The 20,517-nt window shown below is 46.7% G+C and overlaps 1 protein-coding gene across 1 annotated transcript in view; it reads left to right on the plus strand.

Moving 5' to 3' along the window:
- Positions 1-867: 867 nt before the first annotated feature.
- The window catches only part of LOC102565872 (NAD(P) transhydrogenase, mitochondrial), a 91,675-nt gene continuing 72,025 nt past the window's right edge, over positions 868-20,517 (plus strand). Inside the window, exons 1-2 of the mRNA XM_006278155.4 lie at positions 868-1,077; positions 7,436-7,631. Of these exons, the coding sequence (XP_006278217.1) occupies positions 7,493-7,631 (139 nt within the window). The 5' untranslated portion in view covers positions 868-1,077; positions 7,436-7,492. The remainder of the gene's footprint in view (positions 1,078-7,435; positions 7,632-20,517) is intronic.

Raw genomic sequence — 20,517 nt, forward strand, 5'->3', positions numbered from 1 at the left:
GGATCCAACCCAATCCCACAGTGGGAAGGGAGATTGGCTTGGATCTGACCGGGCGCTTGGGCTTGGAAATTTGGTAGGGGTTGAGGGTGGCTGTATTAATGGCTACCTCTTCCCTGATACCAATTTTCCTGACCAGTGGGGAGCCCTGCAAGTCAGGTGCGATGGCTCTGTGGGCCACATTTGGCCTGCAGGCCAGAGGTTGAGCACCTCTGCTGTAACCTGTTTTGATGCTTGTTGCCTCTTACCCAAGGGCTGAATAATTTCATTGGTGAGTGTAATGATCCCTATGTATTTAACCAGTGCTGTCTGTTTTGAGAACACAGCTGGGAGGATGCTGCCATTATACAAACATTGGGGTATTTGGCACAAGTGGTACAAAACATATTTTACAGCAGTGTTGAAAAGGACCTCAAGCTATTCACATAGCTTTTATAAAAGACAATATGGTGGTGATTAGAGTGAAACAAGAGATGGAGCTTTGAGTAGGAGAGGGGATCTGTGGAATGAAGTGCTGCTCTCCTAAGCTAGGAGGAATAGAGCCCAGCTCCATTTTGTCCCCCTTACTTGGGGCTGATTGAGTATCAAAGGGAAAGACCACATGCAAGAAAAGAAAGAAAATGCAGGCCTTGTGACAAGTTAAGGTCATCACTTAACCTCTATAGTGGTGCTAGGACATTAGAAATGTGTTGTTAAGTTGCCAGAGCTAGGTCCTGGGGCAGAGGGATCAGTGCCTGTAGGTACTTAAGGTTACTGTCCCTGACTGTTCTTATAGAAATACTGCGAAAAGATCTCACTGCTAGACTAAATGCACTCTCCAGTGCTTCAGGGAGCTTCCGAAATATCAGAGCTGTGGGCAAGCTGCCAGAAACCCCCAGCATGCTTGCTATGAGTCTCCGTGCTCCTAGTACCAAATTTAATGTCTTCAGATCACATGGTATCTTTTTATAGATCACATGAATGTACTTGTGCCCAGAGCCACTGAGCTGCTGACATGAAGGTCACTTTCTGACTGTCCCCTTCCCTCTCAGCTTGTATCTCATGGGGGACAGCAGAAACTCCTAAGGACACCAATCTCAGGTTAGTCTCATTGTATTTGTCTTCTTCTTTTAGTGTGTCCCACTTGCCTTTACAGGTTTGGCTGGCATAACAGTCCCCTCTTTTTATGGAGGGAGGGGGGTTTATTCCTGCTGTTGCCGCAGGACAGGGCTGTGGTGACAGGGTGAGTGAGATTAAATATCTCATACAAATATACAGCACAACCCTGTGTCTCAAGAGGCATGGGGCAGTTAAACACCTCTCTGTTCCCGAAATAAAGAAATCTCCTTCCCAGTGAGATGTGGCAGGGCTGAAATTAGAGGTCATAGTAACATCTACTAGGGAAGGAATATAATGGATCAATGTCTTGTCCAAATTATGCTGGTATAAATTAAGATTAATATAAATTCATCTCACTAAGGTGAACAGAATTACACCAATGCAAATGTAATGTGAATGAAATCATGATCAAGCTTTATGAAAGGCTTATGAATCCTCAATGGGCCTTCAGGCTGCAAGACAGCAGTTGTGGGAGGCCTGGGAGGTTCCATACAAGGATGTTAATACCTGGGAACTGCAGATGTCAGCACCATGTTGGAAACATATATTGACTTTTACTCCACCACAGCAAGCAGTGTGGTATTAAACAGTTGCATTTGGAGGAGGCTTGCTTAGACTTTTTTTTTTTTTAAATGGCCTCTATTTCCTTCAATGTGAATCAGTTTGCTTGTGATCGTGCTTTTGTATCAGAGTAAATTACAAATCTGTATCTGGCTATACTTGCTAGTAGGGCTGTGTGAAGCTTCGGTTGCTGATTTGAACTGGTGGAAACTCGGCCCGATTTGGCAGCTGAATCTCCAAATCCAAATTGAATCAGGAGACCCTTTAATCTCTCTGAATTGAATCAGAACCCTCCGAATTGATTCAGAGAGATTCGGGAATTTGGCAATTCAGACATAGACACAGTTTTTAATGTTTTTTCTACATACCTCAAAGGTACCAGGTGGCTCGTGAATGCTGTGATGCTGGGGCGGATGCAGCATCCCACAGGAGCACAGGAGGGGTCTCCAGCACACTTGGCAGCAGACCTGGAAGTGGACCAGAAGCAGTTTTGGTCCACTTCCAAGTCTGCCAGGGAGCACACAGGGGCCCTCCCGCATCCTCCTGGCTTGGCAACTGGTGCCTTCTGGGTCTGCAGGGGAACCTGGGGTCCCCCTGTGGCCTATCGCCGAGCCTGGGGGTATGGTGGAGACCCCTAGCATGCTCCTGGTAGACCTGGAAGTGCACCGGAAGTACTTTTGGTTCACTTTTGGGTTCATTGCTGAGCATGTGCCCACCCCCCGCTCCCATGGGATGATCCATCCACCCCAGCATCACAGCGTTCGCAAGCTGCACCTGGTACCTCAAGGTACATAGAAAAAACATTTAAAGCTGTGTCTATGTTTGAATTGCTGATTCTCCAAATCAGCATCAAATCTTCAGATTCGGATTTGGCCAAATCAAATCAGGGACAGTGATCCGAGTCAACAAATCGAATCACTGTCCCTGATTCGGGCCGAATCCAAATCTGAATCAAATAGGGCCCATTTCACACACCCCTACTTGCTAGTATCTTTCACTTTTGTCATGCAGAGATGATTTGGGATACTTGAGTACCAGATACATTATAGGTCAAATGTTTGGGGATTTTCAGATAATAGTAGGTCAGTGTTTTATGTTCTATAGGGGAAAAATATGAAGAAGCCTGACAGCATCCAAATCTTGTACCCTGATTCTTGTTACTTCCCTTATCCATAAGTAGGTGACCTTCTATGACCAGGTCACAAAATCCTTAGATGCAGGGGTAGCAGTGGACGTAGTCTTTCTGGACTTCAGGAAGGCCTTCGACACTGTCTCTCCCCCCATTCTCATTAAAAAACTAGGGGACTGTGGCGTCGACACCTACACAATCAAATGGGTCACTAACTGGCTGGAGGGCCACACCCAGAGAGTGGTGGTGGACGGGTCATTTTCGACCTGAAGGGATGTGGGCAGTGGGGTCCCCCAGGGCTCGGTCCTTGGACCCGCACTGTTCAACATCTTCATCAGCGACTTGGATGAGGGGGTAAAAAGCACCCTATTCAAATTTGCTGATGACACTAAGATGTGGGGGATGTGGGCACACTAGAAGGGAGGAATAGGCTGCAATTGGACCTAGACAGGTTACAGGGGTGGGCAGATGAGAACAGAATGGGTTTCAACACTGATAAGTGCAAGGTACTGCACCTGGGGGGGGAAGAACCAGCAGCATACCTACAGGCTGGGGAACTCCCTTCTTGTCAGTGCAAAGGCAGAAAAGGATCTTGGAAATATTATTGATGCCAAAATGAACATGGGCTGACAGTGTGGGGGGGAAGGCCAACCATACCTTGTCATGCATCCACAGATGCATCTCGAGCAGGTCCAAGGAAGTGATCCTCCCCTCTATGCGGCACTGGTCAGGCTGCAGTTGGAGTACTGCGTCCAGTTCTGGTTGCTGCATTTCAGGAGAGATGTGGACAGCATGGAGAGGGTTCAGAGGAGGGCCACCCGCATGATCAGGGGGCAGCAGGGCAGGCCTTACGAGGAGAGGCTACGGGACCTGAACCTGTTCAGCCTCCACAAGAGAAGGCTGAGGGGGGATCTAGTGGCTGTTTACAAACTAGTCAGGGGGGACCAGCAGGCATTGGGAGAGTCCCTGCTCCCCCGAGCGCTACCAGGAGTGACTAGAAATAACGGTCACAAGCTGGCAGAGGGTAGATTCAGACTAGACATCAGGAGATGCTACTTCACTGTCAGGGCGGCTAGGATCTAGAGCCAACTTCCAAGGGAAGTGGTGCTCGCTCCTACCCTGGTGGTCTTTAAGAGGAGGCTGGATGAACACCTTGCTGGGGTTGTTTGACCCCAGTACTTTTTCCTGCCATGGCAGGGGGTTGGACTTGATGATCTGCTCAGGTCCCTTCCGATCCTACCAACTATGAAACTATGAATTGCCTAGAAAAGGAGTAGCAGCCATTTGTTCTGTTTCGCTGAGGAAATTTTGTTTCCATGACAGTAAGTATGAAGTAGAGTTGGATGGATTTAGTTATGTATGCAACGTGTTTTTTGTTTAATGTGCATTTATGTATAATTTAACAAAAATAATTTTGAAACCATATATTCAGATTATGAACTAGAGTCAGTCTATGAAACCTTTGTAGCTCTTCACAGAGTTAAAATGTCTTTGCAAAATACATTTGCCTAGTAATTTTTTGTAATGTTTTATATTTCATGAACATGGAAAAAATATTGTATCCATCATAAGGAGTCATTCAAAGATCATAACACTGCATTTTCAGGTTTTGTCCTAGTTTAGTTAACCTTAAAATATCTTTAAAATTTTAACAAATTAAGTTATTCCAAATAATTCTATACAATATGAATATGGTGAGTGGCAGTAATAACTGTAAATTGGCTTTAATTAATATGTTTTTTATTACTGGAAGGTGCTATCTGGTGACCTAATATCCCCTACAATTTAATTCAATTTTCATCTGATTAAATTTTGGTAACAGTTGCCAAAACAGAAGTGTGTAATGGTAATAACTCAGGGATGGGCAATTATTTGGGCTGTAGAGCCACTTTTAAATGTGGGCTGGTTCAGCACCTCCCTCCCTCTCCAGCTCACCATAACTCTTTAGGTGGCTCTGCTCCCCACTCATGAGTTGAGCAACTGGGATGGGGCCGTGGGCAGATGGGGAGTGGCATCTGGGAGCAGGATGGGCAGGTGGGCCTGGAGCCGGGATAGTGGGGTTGTGACAGCTGTATTTTGCCCACCTCTGTAATAGCTCCATAGCTCTGACCTATAATGCTTTATAAGCATTAAAGAACAGTACTGAAAGACATGGGAGGGTGAATTTCCCTTCACTCTTCTTAAATGAAAAAGGGATTTGATGGAAATGTTGCTGTAAAGCTGTTGTTCAGTAAGAAGAGAAGGGATCAAAATTCTTAACAGGCTACTTCTGTGTTTTGGTTTTATTAACTAAATTCTTTTCTGGTTAATACCGATTTCTTTGGAGCTGATGTAATAAAACCAAACCTCTTTTCATTTACTCACTTGCTGACTAGAATAGTGGTTTTCAAACATTTTAGACTCAAGGCACCCTTTGTTAAACTCACGGTGCCCCTAGGGAAATGCCAACCCTTACCTTTTACTCATTTTACTGATTACAGAAAAATACTAGAGCAGTTCTTCTGTTGACAGAATTCAGAGTGTTTTTAACATTATGGAGTCCTTTTTGAAAACTCTGGGTTTACATTGTGAATCATATGTAGGCATTTGCATACCTAACAGCACTAATACTGAGCAGTACCCTGCATCAACCTTAAAAGGATCTCAGGGCATCTTAGATGAGAATCACTGATCTACAATAGCTGCCCAGAAGAGGAAATGGTTTAAAGGTGATGGTGATAGAACAGGATTCTTCCCTTTTCATTGCTAGCAAATTCAGTGTTGGTATGCTTTGTTGCAGGTTGGGTAATATTTGTTTTATTTTTTTTGCCTTAGTTCCTGGAGTCATGGAAATACTATATCTGTATTTAAAAGTAAAAAGAAACCCATCCTCCTCCACAAAAACATTGTCAGTTTCTAGCTCTCTTCTTGCAGATAAAAGCTTGAAAATGTGAACCTCAAAGGTCCCCAAACTGAAAGATAAATAAAAAGAACATGGCGTGTAATTTAAGATAATATCATGTATTTTTCTGAAGTGCCAGTCTCTTGATTCTGGGAGAGAACGGGATACCAATTGCTTGGAGTTTGCCACTGAGGCATCCTGCATTATTAACACATACAAATAGCCTATCTCAGTTTTCTTTATTTACCCTGAGACCTGGGGCCAAGTTCAAGGGTGAGAGTACTGTGGAACAGTTGGGTTACTCACTGGGTCATGGATGTCAGACTATCAACTAATTTGCAGGAGTATGCCACCAACTGCATTCCCTCATTTTGACCCCCTGACTATACTTTTCCCCTCTCTGGGCATGTCTACATGTGCATTAACACATTTTAGCTAGTGTGCATTAAATCTAGTACCTCTGGGTACCTGTACTTGAGTGTGGAAGCTGCTCTGATGCACTGTAATTACAACACATTGGGGCAGACTCAATTAATCAAGTCTGCTGGAGCATGGTAATTACCATGCCCCAGCAGCCTCCTGCCTTTTGTGTATCAGCATCCCCATACTTCAAAACAGCAGTGGGGCACTTGAACTAAAGCTCTTTGAACAAGCTTTAGTTCAGGTGCCCCCACCACCATTTTAAAGCATGGGGACACTGACACATGAGATGCTGTGGTGCTTTAATTAGAGTGGCTCTCTGAACTGCTCTAATTAAGGCACCACACCCAGAGCACATGTAAAAGTGCCCTCCATTGTGAGATACTAGGAAAATGCATGTTAGCCTATGTTAATGTGCATTAACTAAAGAGCATGGATTTTAGTGACACACTAGTGCACATTAGTCTATTTTAATGTGCATTAGCGAAAGTGCACGGGTTTTTAGTGACGCTTTAATGCGCATTAAACCACACATATAGATGCGCCCATATCTGCCCAATATGGAACTCTAATATCCAGAAGTGTCACATTTGTAGTAATTGTATATCTGGCTCTTATCTTCTGAGAGCTGATAAATAAAGTAAAACCATGAAAAGATACTTACTTTTAAATCAGTTAAAACAGTCTCATTAAAATATTGGTGAAGTACAATTAATATGTGTCTTTAGTATATGACCCATACTGTGTGCAACCATGATATCAGTAGACTGGAGTTTGGAGGTGAATGATTTTAAAGAGAAAGCAGTGCTCTGTGGACTGCTAGCTGCTATCCGTGAGACTTTTTTTACATGTGGAGATTTGTGGTGTGGCCATGGAATTCATTGTTTCACTTCCTCTTGTTGGTGTCAGAAATTAAATCAGTGAAAGGTCTTAAACTAAAACTTTTCTGTCATGAAAAGGTTTTTCTTTTGCATAGAACAGTCTGGTTGTATAAAATAATCAGTAGTCTGAGCAAGGAAAGCACTGTTAGTCATTATCCTGGACTGAAGAATTAGAAGTCAGAACAAAATATTTCTGTAACCTTTGCTCAATTTGTTTATAATTGTGACCGTAGTTGAAGTCAGGCTGAGTCTGTGACTTGGCAGAATGCCTGGGTAAGTCATCATCTTTCAATTCCACAGACATCACCTGATGGAAAGGCCTTGTGCTTTAAGTCATTCTACAGTGTAATATTAGAGGGATATGGCTGGGTTTTCTCTTTGCTGTGACCTCTTGAACATAAAAATATACAGATGTGAGTTGGATTAATCAAACAACTTGGTTTTAACAAGATTTTTTTATACCTACAGGGCAACTGGACCAACATCAAGGGCACAGAGGAGTGTTTTTTCCCTCCATTTGTGGAGATGGCTGGCCTAGTACGGTGTATTACCAGTTGCTCAGTGCCCTTGCTTCACAGTATAAATGTTAGGACATTACAGCCAGCAACTGGACAACGTTCTTTTAGAACTTTCCAAATTTTATGGAGTCAACAGGCAGCAAAAGGTACAATATGCATGTAATATTCATGCGAATGGTACTGTCATATAGTCATGTTTTAAATTAATCATATTGTAGTGGAAGTTTGTTTTCTGATACAGATGTTCCATAGGGGTCAATGTCAGGTATAACAGAAAAATCTAATTGAGGATTAAACTTTTAAAACAAACTTCTGCATTTCCCACATGGTCAGTGAAAATATTTATGTTCATCATGGCTTTGTTATATCAATGACTTGTTTCAGTAAAAATATATGATGTTTCATTTAATCTTGAAGTAGGCCTTAATTTATAAAGAGCTTGTTATACTTACTGCAGAAAGACACTGGGTACAGCTCTGAATTCAGCCTTGTTGCTCTGCTGGAATTAATCCAGATTTAAACTAATAAGACTGGGTGCAGAATTTGCTCTACTATGAGACAAGATGAGGTTCAAGAGCTCACTGAGTTTCTGAACATTTAAGAAATTTAGTTTAAAAATTCATCTGCTTACTATTGGTGATGAAGTGAACACTTAATAGAATAATAATTGTTAACCGTTTAATTTACCACCATTCAAATCTCAGCAAAGATTTTCTAAGTTATCTCTAGCCAGTTGCCAGATACTGTAATTGTTACCCACATCAAGGAGGTAGGAGGTAATGTTCTTATTACACAGGATCTGGGCTTCACAGTGAAACAGACTCATAGGGGACCATAAGCCTAACCCTTCACTGAGTGAAAAAATGCACTGATATTAATATTCCAGGATCAGTGCCTGATTTATTAAGGAAAACATTTTATAAATACTTGCATCAGGTAGTTATTTGTAGATACGTACTAATGTATATGTGTATGCAGCTACATTGGTTTCCATGTTTGCATTTGTGTGTCCTGCACTTGTTTTTTTGGGTTGGTTTTTTTTTGTATTTATGATTTTCATAGGCACTTTCTCAAAAAAATCAAACAAACAAAAACTTTTGTGGGTCTGGAGTAAGGGGAGGCTTTATTCTGTGACAGAATTCCAGTTCCTGGATGGTGGAGATTGTGTGATGATGCTAGTTCTTCAGGCCCAGACTTGGGGAAAGCCTTTAAAGTATGGGTGTCTAACTGCAGACTGCAACTGTCCCATGAAGGATTAAAATGCGGTCCCCAGGCTTCTGGCCAGCTGCCGCTCCACACATTGCTTCTACTGTTGCAGCAGCCAGGGTCCCCAGGCTTTCCCTCTGTACTCTGGCTTCTGCTTCCTGCCCCCATTCCTGCGGGTGGGGCAAAGGTAGGCAGGGAGAAGGGTCACTGCACATGGTGGAGGGAGATCCAGGCTGCTTGCATGGTAAAAGATTCATAGATTCATAGATGTTAGGGTCGGAAGGGACCTCAATAGATCATCAAGTCCGACCCTCTGCATAAGCAGGAAAGAGTGCTGGGTCTAGATGACCCCAGCTAGATACTCGTCTAACCTCCTCTTGAAGACCCCCAGGGTAAGGGAGAGCACCACCTCCCTTGGGAGCCCGTTCCAGACCTTGGCCACTCGAACTGTGAAGAAGTTCTTCCTAATGTCTAGTCTAAATCTGCTCTCTGCCAGCTTGTGGCCATTGTTTCTTGTAACCCCCGGGGGTGCCTTGGTGAATAAATCCTCACCTATTCCCTTCTGTGCCCCCGTGATGAACTTATAGGCAGCCACAAGGTCGCCTCTCAACCTTCTCTTGCGGAGGCTGAAAAGGTCCAGTTTCTCTAGTCTCTCCTCGTAGGGCTTGGTCTGCAGGCCCTTGACCATACGAGTTGCCCTTCTCTGTACCCTCTCCAGGTTATCCGTATCCTTCTTGAAGTGTGGCGCCCAGAATTGCACGCAGTACTCCAACTGCGGTCTGACCAACGCCCTATAGAGGGGAAGTATCACCTCCCTGGACCTATTTGTCATACATCTGCTGATGCACGATAAAGTGCCATTGGCTTTTCTGATGGCTTCGTCACACTGCCGGCTCATGTTCATCTTGGAGTCCACTAGGACTCCAAGATCCCTTTCCACCTCCGTGCCACCCAGCAGGTCATTCCCTAGGCTGTAGGTGTGCTGGACATTTTTCCTCCCTAGGTGCAGCACTTTGCATTTCTCCTTGTTGAACTGCATCCTGTTGTTTTCTGCCCACTTGTGCAACCTATCCAGGTCTGCTTGCAGCTGTTCCCTGCCCTCCGGCGTGTCCACTTCTCCCCATAGCTTTGTGTCATCTGCAAACTTGGACAGAGTACATTTCACTCCCTCGTCCAAGTCGCTGATGAAGACATTAAAGAGTATCGGTCCAAGGACCGAACCCTGCGGGACCCCACTGCCCACACCCTTCCAGGTCGAGACCGACCCATCCACCACGACTCTTTGGGTGCGACCCTCTAGCCAATTCGCCACCCACCGGACTGTGCAGTCATCCACATCACAGCCTCTTAACTTGTTCACCAGTATGGGGTGGGATATCGTATCGAAGGCCTTCCTGAAGTCTAAGTATACGACATCCACCCCTCCTCCTGTGTCCAGGCGTTTCATAACCTGGTCATAGAAAGAGACTAGGTTGGTCAGGCACGATCTGCCCGCCACAAACCCATGCTGGTTTCCCCTCAGCATAATTTGCCCTGCTGGGCTCTCACAAATGTGAGCCTTGATAATTTTTTCAAAGACTTTACCAAGGATGGAGGTGAGACTGACTGGCCTATAGTTGCCCGGGTCCTCCTTCCTCCCCTTTTTGAAAATGGGGACCACGTTAGCCCTTTTCCAGTCCTCTGGGACTTGGCCCGTGCGCCACGAGCATTCAAATATTCCCGCCAGTGGCTCTGCAATGATGTCGGCCAGTGCCTTCAGCACCCTCGCATGGAGCCCATCCGGGCCTGCTGACTTAAAGGCATCCAGTTCTTCCAAGTGACTCTGCACCACATCAGGATCTACATATGGAAGTCTGGCGCCTTGCTGCTGCCTCTCTACAACCCCAGTGAGAGACTGGTCGTGCCCCTCACTTAGGAACACTGAGGCAAAGAACTCGTTGAGGAGTTCAGCCTTGTCCCCCCTATCTGTCACCAATTGTTTCTGCCCATTTAGCAGCGGTCCTATTCCTCCCTGGGCCTTCCTTTTACTCCCAATATATCTAAAAAACAATTTCTTGTTGTCCTTTACTTGGGTTGCCATCCTCAGCTCCATGGTAGCTTTGGCCCGCCTAACTGCCTCCCTACAAGCTCGAGCAGAGGAGGTATATTCATCTTTAGTGATCTCACCCTGTTTCCACTTTTTATGTGCTCCCCTTTTGGCCCTTAGGCTGCCCTGAATTTCTCTGGTCAGCCATGGAAGCCTCCTGGTCCCTTTCCCTCTTTTGCCTCGCTCGGGGATCGTCTTGCTTTGTGCCCGAAGGATTGTTTCCTTTAGGCACAGCCACCCTTCTTGGGCTCCCATCCCTTCAAAACTCCTACTCTGCAGTGCGTCCTTGACTAATCGCCTGAGTGCATTGAGATCAGCTTTCCTAAAGTCTAGCACTTTCACCCTACTAGTTACCTTACCCACTTGCCGTCTTATGTTGAATTCTATTATTAGGTGATCACTGTCTCCCAAATGGCTACCGATCTGGAGGTCCCCTATCATGTCATCCCCTGTTGCCAATACCAGATCCAGTATGGCATTCCCCCTAGTGGGACCATGCACCTCCTGTGTCAGGTGGAGGTCCTGTACACAGGTTAGAAACCTGCGTGAGCGATGGGACCTTGCTGTCTGCGTCTCCCAGAAGATGTCCGGGTAGTTTAGGTCCCCCATGACTACCGCCTCTTTAGCTTTTATGGTCTCCGAGAGTTGCCTCAGGAGCCCCGCATCTATTTCTTCCCCTTGGTGTGGGGGTCTGTAGCAGACCCCTACCACCAAATCCCTTTCTCCTTGCCCCCCATGTAGCCTAACCCACAATCCTTCTACTTCCTCAACCTCGGATTCTGTCTTGATGAGGGTTGATGTATACTGCTCACTGACATAAAGTGCAACCCCCCCCCCCTTTCTTCCCCGACCTGTCCTTTCTATACAATCTATAGCCCTCAATATGTACCGCCCAGTCATGGGATGAATCCCACCAGGTCTCTGTTAGCCCTACTAAGTCATAGGTGTTTAGTGCAAGCAGGAGCGCTAGTTCATCCTGCTTGTTCCCCATGCTCCTAGCATTAGTATATAGTCACTTGAGCCCTGTGACTGGTGCCTTTGCTGCCCCCCCCGCTCCGAGTCCCAAGGGGCCCATTGTTTCTTACCTTCTTGTTTCTTACCTGTGCTGTAGTGCTGGCCTCCCCATGGCTTTCAGGTTCCCAATGTTCTCCTTCTTCAGGCTGGGCCGTCCTTGTGGGTGCCACATGGTTTGGTGGTCCACAGCTTCCCCTGCCCTTGTACTCCCCTCCCCCCGACGAGCCTAGTTTAAAGCCCGCTGGAGGAGATCCGCCAATCTAGTAGAAAACACACGCTTACCTTTGGGGGACAGGTGAAGCCCATCCCAGCTGAGCATGTCCCTCGTCGTGATGTGCGGGTCATTGTCCAGGAAGCCGAAGCCTGCCTTGAGACACCACTGCCGAAGCCGCCAGTTGGTCTCTCTGATGCAGTTCTCCTGCCGTCTTCCTCGTCCGGTCACTGGTAGGATGGAAGAGAAAACCACCTGGGCACCGAACTCCTTCAGCACGCCACCCAGAGCACAGTAGTCCGCCATCAGGTGATCGGGGGTTCTCCTGGCCGCATCATTAGTACCCACATGGACTAGGACCATGGGGTAATAATCGGTGGGCTTGATCCTGGCCTGGATTACCTCCGTCACATCCCGAATCTTTGCTCCAGGGAGGCAGCATACCTCTCGTGCCGAGGGGTCCTGGCGACAGATGGGTCCTTCCGTACCTCTCAGGATGGAGTCTCCTATGACGAGCACTTGTCGCCTCCTCCTCTGGGTCCACGTGGATCTCTGGATCTGTTTGGAGTGTGAAGAACGTGGTGTTTCTTCTTGCTCAAGGGTTTCCTCCTCCCCTTCCATCTCCTGCAGGGTCGCCAGGGCCTCGTACCTGTTCACCAGTCGGACTGGAGAAGCTGGCACCGGTTCGCTGCGTGCTGCTCCGGTCCTGGCTGTGACTGTCTGCCACTCTGCTGTGGAGGGTATTCCCCGGGGTGCTTCTTCCTTTGGTGCCTGGGCCTGCAGGGAAAGGAAATAACTATCAATTTCATCCTCTGCCTCCCTGATCCCCCTCAGCCTGCTAACCTCCTCCCGGAGCTCTCTCACCTGCTCCTCCAGAGCCCTAAGACAGGCACCTGCCGGACAGGTGTGGGGGCCCCCAATCTCTGCCCCCCCGGCCCTGCTGGGGATACCCCACAGGCCAGGAGGTAGGGGGACACCAGCTCCCCCATGGGCTCGGTCTGGGTGGAGGCCTCAGACCAGCCCCGGTTAGCCTTGTCCCCCTGGGCAGAGGCTCTAGCAGCACTCCTCGTAGACACCATTCTACGAGCTGCTGTTTGTAGACCTGTGCGGTGTCTACGCCCTACCCCTACAGGAGTCCCACTCCGGGCCCTCCTGGCCCGCCCTCCGGCGCGAACACCCGCGCAAACGCTGGCGTGCTCCCACAGAGCGCGCCTGTTTGCGCGCTCTGTTCGCGCCACGCGGCTCGGGAGCGCGGCTCCCTACCGGCTCAGCTATATGGGACCCGGGGGGCTTCCCCTCTGGATCCGGCTCAGCTGTGCCGGGTCCCTCTGCCCCACTTACCTTCAGGGGATCAGCTGCTGCTGCCCCCGCTGCCGATTCCTCTGTTGCTGCTGCCGCCGCTGCCTCCGGTCAGTTGGTTGGTAAAAAGGGCACACGTGCGTGCGGGACACACGTGTGCTGCCTCCTCTCCTTCCCGCTGCTGGTTCCCGAGTGCTGGGAACTACGTCACTCCGTGGCTTTAAAGCCCGCGGTTTGAATTACCCGCCCCACTCCAACGGCCAATCAGGCGCCCCGGTCTACCCGGAAGTGCCTGCCGGCAGTTCTGCCCCTACGCTCCCCCACTGGGGGGATCCGCTGCCACAGGAGCCTGCTCCCCCAAGGGTTAGCCCCGGGGGTGCCCCCTGGCCTGGGGGGACAGTACCCTTCCTAGCCCTCCCTGTTTGCGCGCTCTGTTCGCAAAAGAGGGGCTGGTTTGCTCATGCACAGCCATGGGGGATGTTGCACTGCTCACATTGCTGGTTTTGTGAGGGGTGGAACAGGCCAGGCTGCCCATGCAGCATGGATGGAAATCGGGGGAGGGAGGGCGGGAGGGAGGGAGGGAGGGAGGGAAGGGTGTCTGGAATCCATGTGGCCCACATGGTATGTGGACCTCCTGCCTCCAGAAGTTGGACAATCTTTCTTTAAAGAAAATGTACACAAAAGTACTGACAGATATTGGTTAATTTGCATTTATTAGATTTCTTCAGGAACCAACTTGTGGATCCTACTGATATAACTATAGAATTGGGGCATGTGTAGATGAAACTGGGACCCTAAATTGAAGTGGTGGGTTTTTCAAAACACCACTTCAGTGTAGAGCCTTTTAAACCCCCGGGTTGTGCACACACCCAAACTTACCTGCCTCTCCGGTGGCAGGGAAGGGAGGGCAAGCTGCTGGTGGGCGGAGCAGTCCCTGGGCTGCAGGGGTGTGCTGGTGCTTCCCTCCATGGGAGCAGTGGCCTCCACCCCAGGCAGCACGCGGCTCGGGTGGTCCTGGGAGGCACCACAGTCACAGAGGGAAACACTGGGCCCCCATGCAGCTCAGGCAGGTTCCAGGGTAAAAAAGAAAAATTGGGCTCGCTACTTTTTTCTTTTTTTCTTGGGCAGAGCGTGCTTTCCCAGGCTGCTGCCAGGCTACCTGCAGAGCCCCTGAGCTGCACAGAGCCCAATGTTTCTCTTCGAGGCTGTAGAGCAGCAAACAAATCTCCTCGCAGGAGTTTTAGTTTGCTGCTCCCCAAGTCATTTAAGGTGCATTATGCTGCCAGATTTGCTACAGCAGCTAGAATTACTGCGCAATATGCCGCTGACATGTGCAAACACCAACACCTTTAAAGCGATGCAAAAACATTTAACCCACTTTAAAGTGTCGTGCACATGTGCCCCTTATTTCGTCTACACATGGCCTTGATCTCTAACATTTTTCTCATAAAAAACTTGATAAAAAAAAAAAAAAGTATAGTGAACTGGAGAAATGTAAAATCCCTGTTTCACAATTCCCAGGACTAAACTGTCTCTTCCACGTAGATTCTTGTCATACACAGAGAAGTCCACGTGGTCTTAGGAAGAGGTGGATTGTGCCACAGAGTTGGACTAGGACTTGCATATTGTATGTGTATATGTAGCAAATGCTTGTTGTAGGGGTAGTTGCAATTCCCCCCGATGGCTGTTCACCTCTTGCCAATCTGGCTTCCTTTGGGCACTCTCCCATTTACTTACCTGCCATGCTTTGATGTTATTAACTTCTGAGGAGAGGAAGGCTGCCAAGGTTTCCCAAGCCTGCTCTTATCCTTATGACTACAGGTGCCTGTGGTCCTTGCCTTAACAGCCGATTATGTGAGCTACATCCTCCCCAATTCCCACTCCCAAGCCTCGCAGGTGATATACTAACACATCCCCTTCCTGGGCTCTGAGCTTCTGGCCCCAGTTCTCACCTCTCCCAAGCTATGGGCTCCTTGGCCCTCCCAGTCTCTGGCTGTGGCCCCACACGCTCCCAGACCCTGCTGATATTTCCCCCTTCTGGGCCCTAGCCTCTCAGGCCCTCCTCACACTTGCCCTTCTCTGGGCATATAGGTTCAGCTCCCAGTCCCAGTCCCTCCTAGGCTACAGGCTCCCTGGCCCCCTTGGTCTCCATCTGTGATCCTCAGTCCTTGGCCCCTCTCTGAGCCCAGGCTCTGCTCCTAGGGCAGTTGAGATCACCAGGCTCCCTGACTCTGGCAGTCTCCAGCAATAGTCCCTGACCTTCGGTCTATCTCTGGGCCCTGGCCCCGCTTCTGGGCCAATGGGACTTTTGGGCTTCCAGGCCCTGCTGACAATCTGCCCCACCTGGGCTATTGATTTCAGGGGTCCTTGGCCCTACTGACATCTGCCTCTCCTGGGCTCCAACCTCAGGCCTCTTGGCACTTGCCTCTCCTGGGCTACAGACCTCTGTCTGCCCCTTCCCATGCTTTGGGTTTCTCCACCCTTGTTCTCAGGCCCACGTATTCCAAGGTATGCCTCGCCCCTCTCAGGAGCTAGGCCCCTGGCCCTGTTGACACACTCTCTGCCCTCAGGGCCCCCAGCCCTCGTGAGCTCACCTACTCCTGTTCCCATGCCTCTCTCTTCCAAGGCCTGGCCCATCCCTGAGCTCTGACCTTGTTCCCATGCTGAGTGCAGCTTACCACCAGCTCAGCAGTTATCTCAGGAGCCCTGCTGCCAGGAGCTCCTCTCCTTGTGGCACTCAGGGCTAGATTGCCAGATCAGCTCAGGCCCTGGGCTTATATAGCTCAAGCCCGGCCCCCTTTCAGTCAGGTGACACTCTAATTAGCCCCCCTCGCCACCTGCAGGCTGCTTCTCAGGCAGCCTCTCCAAGCGCCCTGCCACAGCGTAATACAGACAGCACATACAGAAGTACTATGCACCATTTTAATTTGGCTTCCACTCTGATTGCATTTTAACTTGTCACAGCTCCATCTATTTTCAAAAAGCCTTTAATCTCTTTCATTTAAAGAGGAATTTGCAATAGGAGGAGCTCAAAAACAAACAACATTTTTTAACCATCCAGAACAAAACAAAAATTCCCACAGCTGAGGTTGGCAGCAGCTTTCTTGATTTATACACTAATATAATATCGAGTCTATGCAGAAGGCCAGCCAGCTTGCACAAAAATACACATCCTTCTTTTCCACTTTTATTTAATCAGGAGACAAAAATGCTGAAGTTTTGCACAACAAACCTTCAAAGGTCCCTCAACATTTCATAGGAATAACAACTTCATCATGGTTGTGGGAGTGGATGTTTCATTTTAGTAAAGCACAAGAACAGATTACTTAGAGAGGTGGTGGAGTCTTCATCCTTAGGGGTTATTAGGACCCAGCTAGACAAAGCCTTGGCTGGGAAAATCTAGTTGGAGATGGTCCTGCTTGAACTTGATGACCTCCTGAGGTTCCTTCCAGCCCTAATTTTCTATGATTTTATGATTTTAGAGATGGAAGAAGCAAGCAGGGTACAGCCAACTATCTGTATATATTTAAAGTTTATCTTCCTCTGACAGTGTATGTATACTTGGACATTGATCTCGATGTGAAATGCTCACAATTTCCATTCTTCCTACCTCAGATGTGTGCTGTAGAATCAGAACTTCAAAGCTTCCCAAGCGATCTGTCCTTTTATACTTCACCTATGATTCCACTTGTGCAAACTTGGAGCGATTTACAATGGGGATTAGCTTCATAAGCTAGTTTTAAGGATATCAGAGCCTTCCAATACTAAACCCTACTACATCTCATTTTCCCCCTAAAACAACCTTTACCTGTATACATCTACAACATGATATTTGAAGTCTACTAAGCCAAAGAGACAGAGATGGTCAGCTACACAGAACCACATTTTCTCCTGCACCTCTTGAAGCCACTTCATTTAAATGCAATTATGTATTTCGGCCACTATCTTTAGGGTTGTAAATTTGAAACATGGCTGTGATTCTTGACTGGAACCCAAATACAGGGGGGCAAAATCCACTTTCCTACAGCTCAGTTGTCATGAAGTCAACAGACTGATTCTAATTTTACCCTGGCAAACAGCAGAATCCAGCCCTGCATCAGAACAACCCAGTCTCTAAAATCATTTTTGCCCCTAACCTCAACTTTCTGCCTCAGTGCTTTCCATTTCAACAGCATTTCATCCTCAAAACTCTCTTATTAGCTTGGTGCTGCAAATCCTATTATCCCCACTTTACAGATGGAGAAATTAAACACAGGACAATTAGTTTCTTTTGAGAGATTGGGTTGTGAGTGACAGAGCTAGAAACTGAATTAAGGAGTTCCTGGCTCCCAGCCTTATGTTTGGTCTAACATTGGGATCACCTGTTTAAATCAGCACATGGAAGCTCTCTTGGATATGTAGTAGGATCTGGTGAAACAGGAGAAAAGTATCCCATACACAGAAACTATTCATTTAGTAATACAATTACTATAACATTAATAACGATGCCTAAATAACTTGACTGATATTACATGACCGTGATTTATAGAAAAAGGGATTAGCAAGTCTTTTAGGAATAATGCAAAATATTGCATTAAGAGAAAATGGTCTAATCACTTTTATCACTAGAAGGCAACTCAGAGTGAAGGGCGACCATAAATTCTGTTTTCAGTATGGAATCAGAACTTGTGGTAGAGGTGATATCTTTTATTAGACCAAATAGATATTTGCAAATGGGCCATTCTTGTGACATTCACAGGTTATCAGCCTTGAATCTCATTCACATGGCACAGCACCCAATGAGATGCACATGATATAAACTGCCATCAAAGGGAAAATTCAGTGGGGCTCTTGGAAAATTATGCTTAATGTTTTACTGCCAGCTGATGCACTAATAGGTCATACTAAAAGGAAGCAACTTAAAATTCTGCAAAAGAGAGATGAGCCTTGTAGCTGCTATACCACAGGAGTAAAACAGGCAGCAAGGAGAGTCATAGGGAAGCTGATGTCACAGAGGAATTTTTGTTTGTTTTGTAAATGATGTAAGATGACTTTATCTTTGTGATAGTTATTGCTCTGTATTTATCCTTAGAAGGCTACCTGCCCTATGATGTGAGATGCAGAGCAGCACTTCCTACTGTCTTTGCAAGATCAAGTGTTTTTCTGATGAACATTTTTTACTATATTTATACATGTGTGTACATATGTGTACATACATATAAGCAGAAACTTGGAATTAGAGATTTTCCTTTCTGAAAATAAGCCTGTTTCTTCACATATATACATGCCTGTCTTTTCATTTTACTTATATATATAAAAGGATGAATCAGGCTTATATTCAGAAAGGAAAACCTGTAATTCCAAGTTTCTGCTTCTAATACAACCACATGGAAAAAGTGAGGCATTATCCCATATGCTGTTCTGGCACCATGTTGTCTGAAGTCTATGAGAGGAATAGCCAAACCGCAGCTCACAAGTTGCATGTGGCTCCTGGACAGTTTAAATACAGCTCCTGAAGAATATTTATCTACAAATTACTATTTGAGGTGGGGGACTGTATGCAGCACTTATTCTGGTAATCTGGGGCTAGAGTATCTTGAAAGTTTTGTGTCTGTGACTCTTGGCCACGTCAGGATGTCAATTTGTGGCTAGAAGGCTTAGAAAATTTGGCCACCCTAGGTCTATCAGTTGTATAGGCCTAATTGTAATCTTTAGGTCCAAAGAAGCTGAGCTGCCAGGTGATTAAAAATCTGCCCCCAGGTCTAGATTGATATTTAAATTTTACAACTGACCCCTATCTATTCCATGGTATAAAACAAAACACCAGATTCAAATATATTTCCCAAAGAATAGAATTAATTTATCATTTTTAATTCTCTGGATCATTTTAAAAAAATAGGTAGGTTGTGGCACTCCACTTAAAAATATGCTAAAGAAGAAGGGTTGGTTTTAAAGCAGTACTTCTTACACTTTGATCTGTGTAGTACTGGGGGTATGCAAAGTCTTTATTTGTGGGGATCAAGTAATAAATCAATCAAGCCAGCAGGTGATCCATGAAGTTGTCCAGAGAATGACAGGGATTTGGAAGAATTTCTCTTCTAGACCTTATTGGGGCTCCTTGTTCTTTCTTCCTTTCCCTCCTTCTGCTTGTCTACTTTTGACTTTTTTTTCCATTTCTGTTTTACACAGCGTCTTTCAATTGCCATTACCAGAAATTCCAGTAGCAACTCTGATTCAAGAATCCTAAAGAAAAGCTTGCTGGGATAAGCTTGCTTTGTAAGACTGTACAGGTTTTTTTGTTTGCTTTTTTAACTAGCGTTATGTATTTTCATACAGTTATTTGAATCAAGTGGTGTGGTTTCTTCCTTGGCTGCAGATAAAGCTTGGGACTATAAATGTCCAAATCTCCAAATATTCTTTCTGTCTTTCTGTCTGTCTGTAATTTGGTTGTTGCTGTAATATGTCAATAATGTTCAGGGACAGATCCAAAGGGGGTGTGACAGTGCAGTTGCACCCCACTTTGGTTGTGTGTCTCCTGCACACTAAATTTTCAGTGCACACTGGCATGTCAGCAGACTTCCTGCTGGGATCTTCACGTGCTGGGAGTGATATGAGCTCACTGGCTGGTCTTTCTGGAGTTCCTGCTTTCAAGCAGCTCCATAGCTTGCTGCTGTTTGCTCTTTCCTTCCCTCCTCCTCATCACTGAGTTCAGCAGCAGAGGAAAGAAACCAATGAGCAGCAGCTACCCTGATCCCCAGCTCTCACAGAGCCCACGGGCTGTGCACTGCCTTGTCCCCTTCTTTCCCCTGTTGCTGAATTTTGGTGGGGGGTAGGGAAGGAGGGAAGGGAAGAGAAAACTGGAGCAGGCTCCTGAGAGCAGGGACTCCAAGCAGACCCTACACTGATGCTCATAGAGCTCATAGCACATGCAGATCTCTGGCAGGAGCTACCCTGACATGCCAGTGAGCTCCCATCCAGGATCACAGCAAGGGCCTGTGGCCACACCCGCTTCGACTGTATGACACATGCACAATGACCCTATTCATTGTGCTGTGCCACACAGCCAAAGTGGGTTTTGGCTATGCCCCCGTGGTTCAATCCTGGATCTGCCCAAGGTAATCTTTTCTGCATGTACCATAGACAGTTGAGTTATGTCCAGTATTTATCAACTGGAAATGTACCAGTATGTATTTCTAAATAGTGCTTTTTATAATTAAACTGTGTTTCTCATTTATTT

This window comes from Alligator mississippiensis, chromosome 11, assembly GCF_030867095.1.
Source record: "Alligator mississippiensis isolate rAllMis1 chromosome 11, rAllMis1, whole genome shotgun sequence".
Taxonomy (NCBI): Eukaryota; Metazoa; Chordata; order Crocodylia; family Alligatoridae; genus Alligator; species Alligator mississippiensis.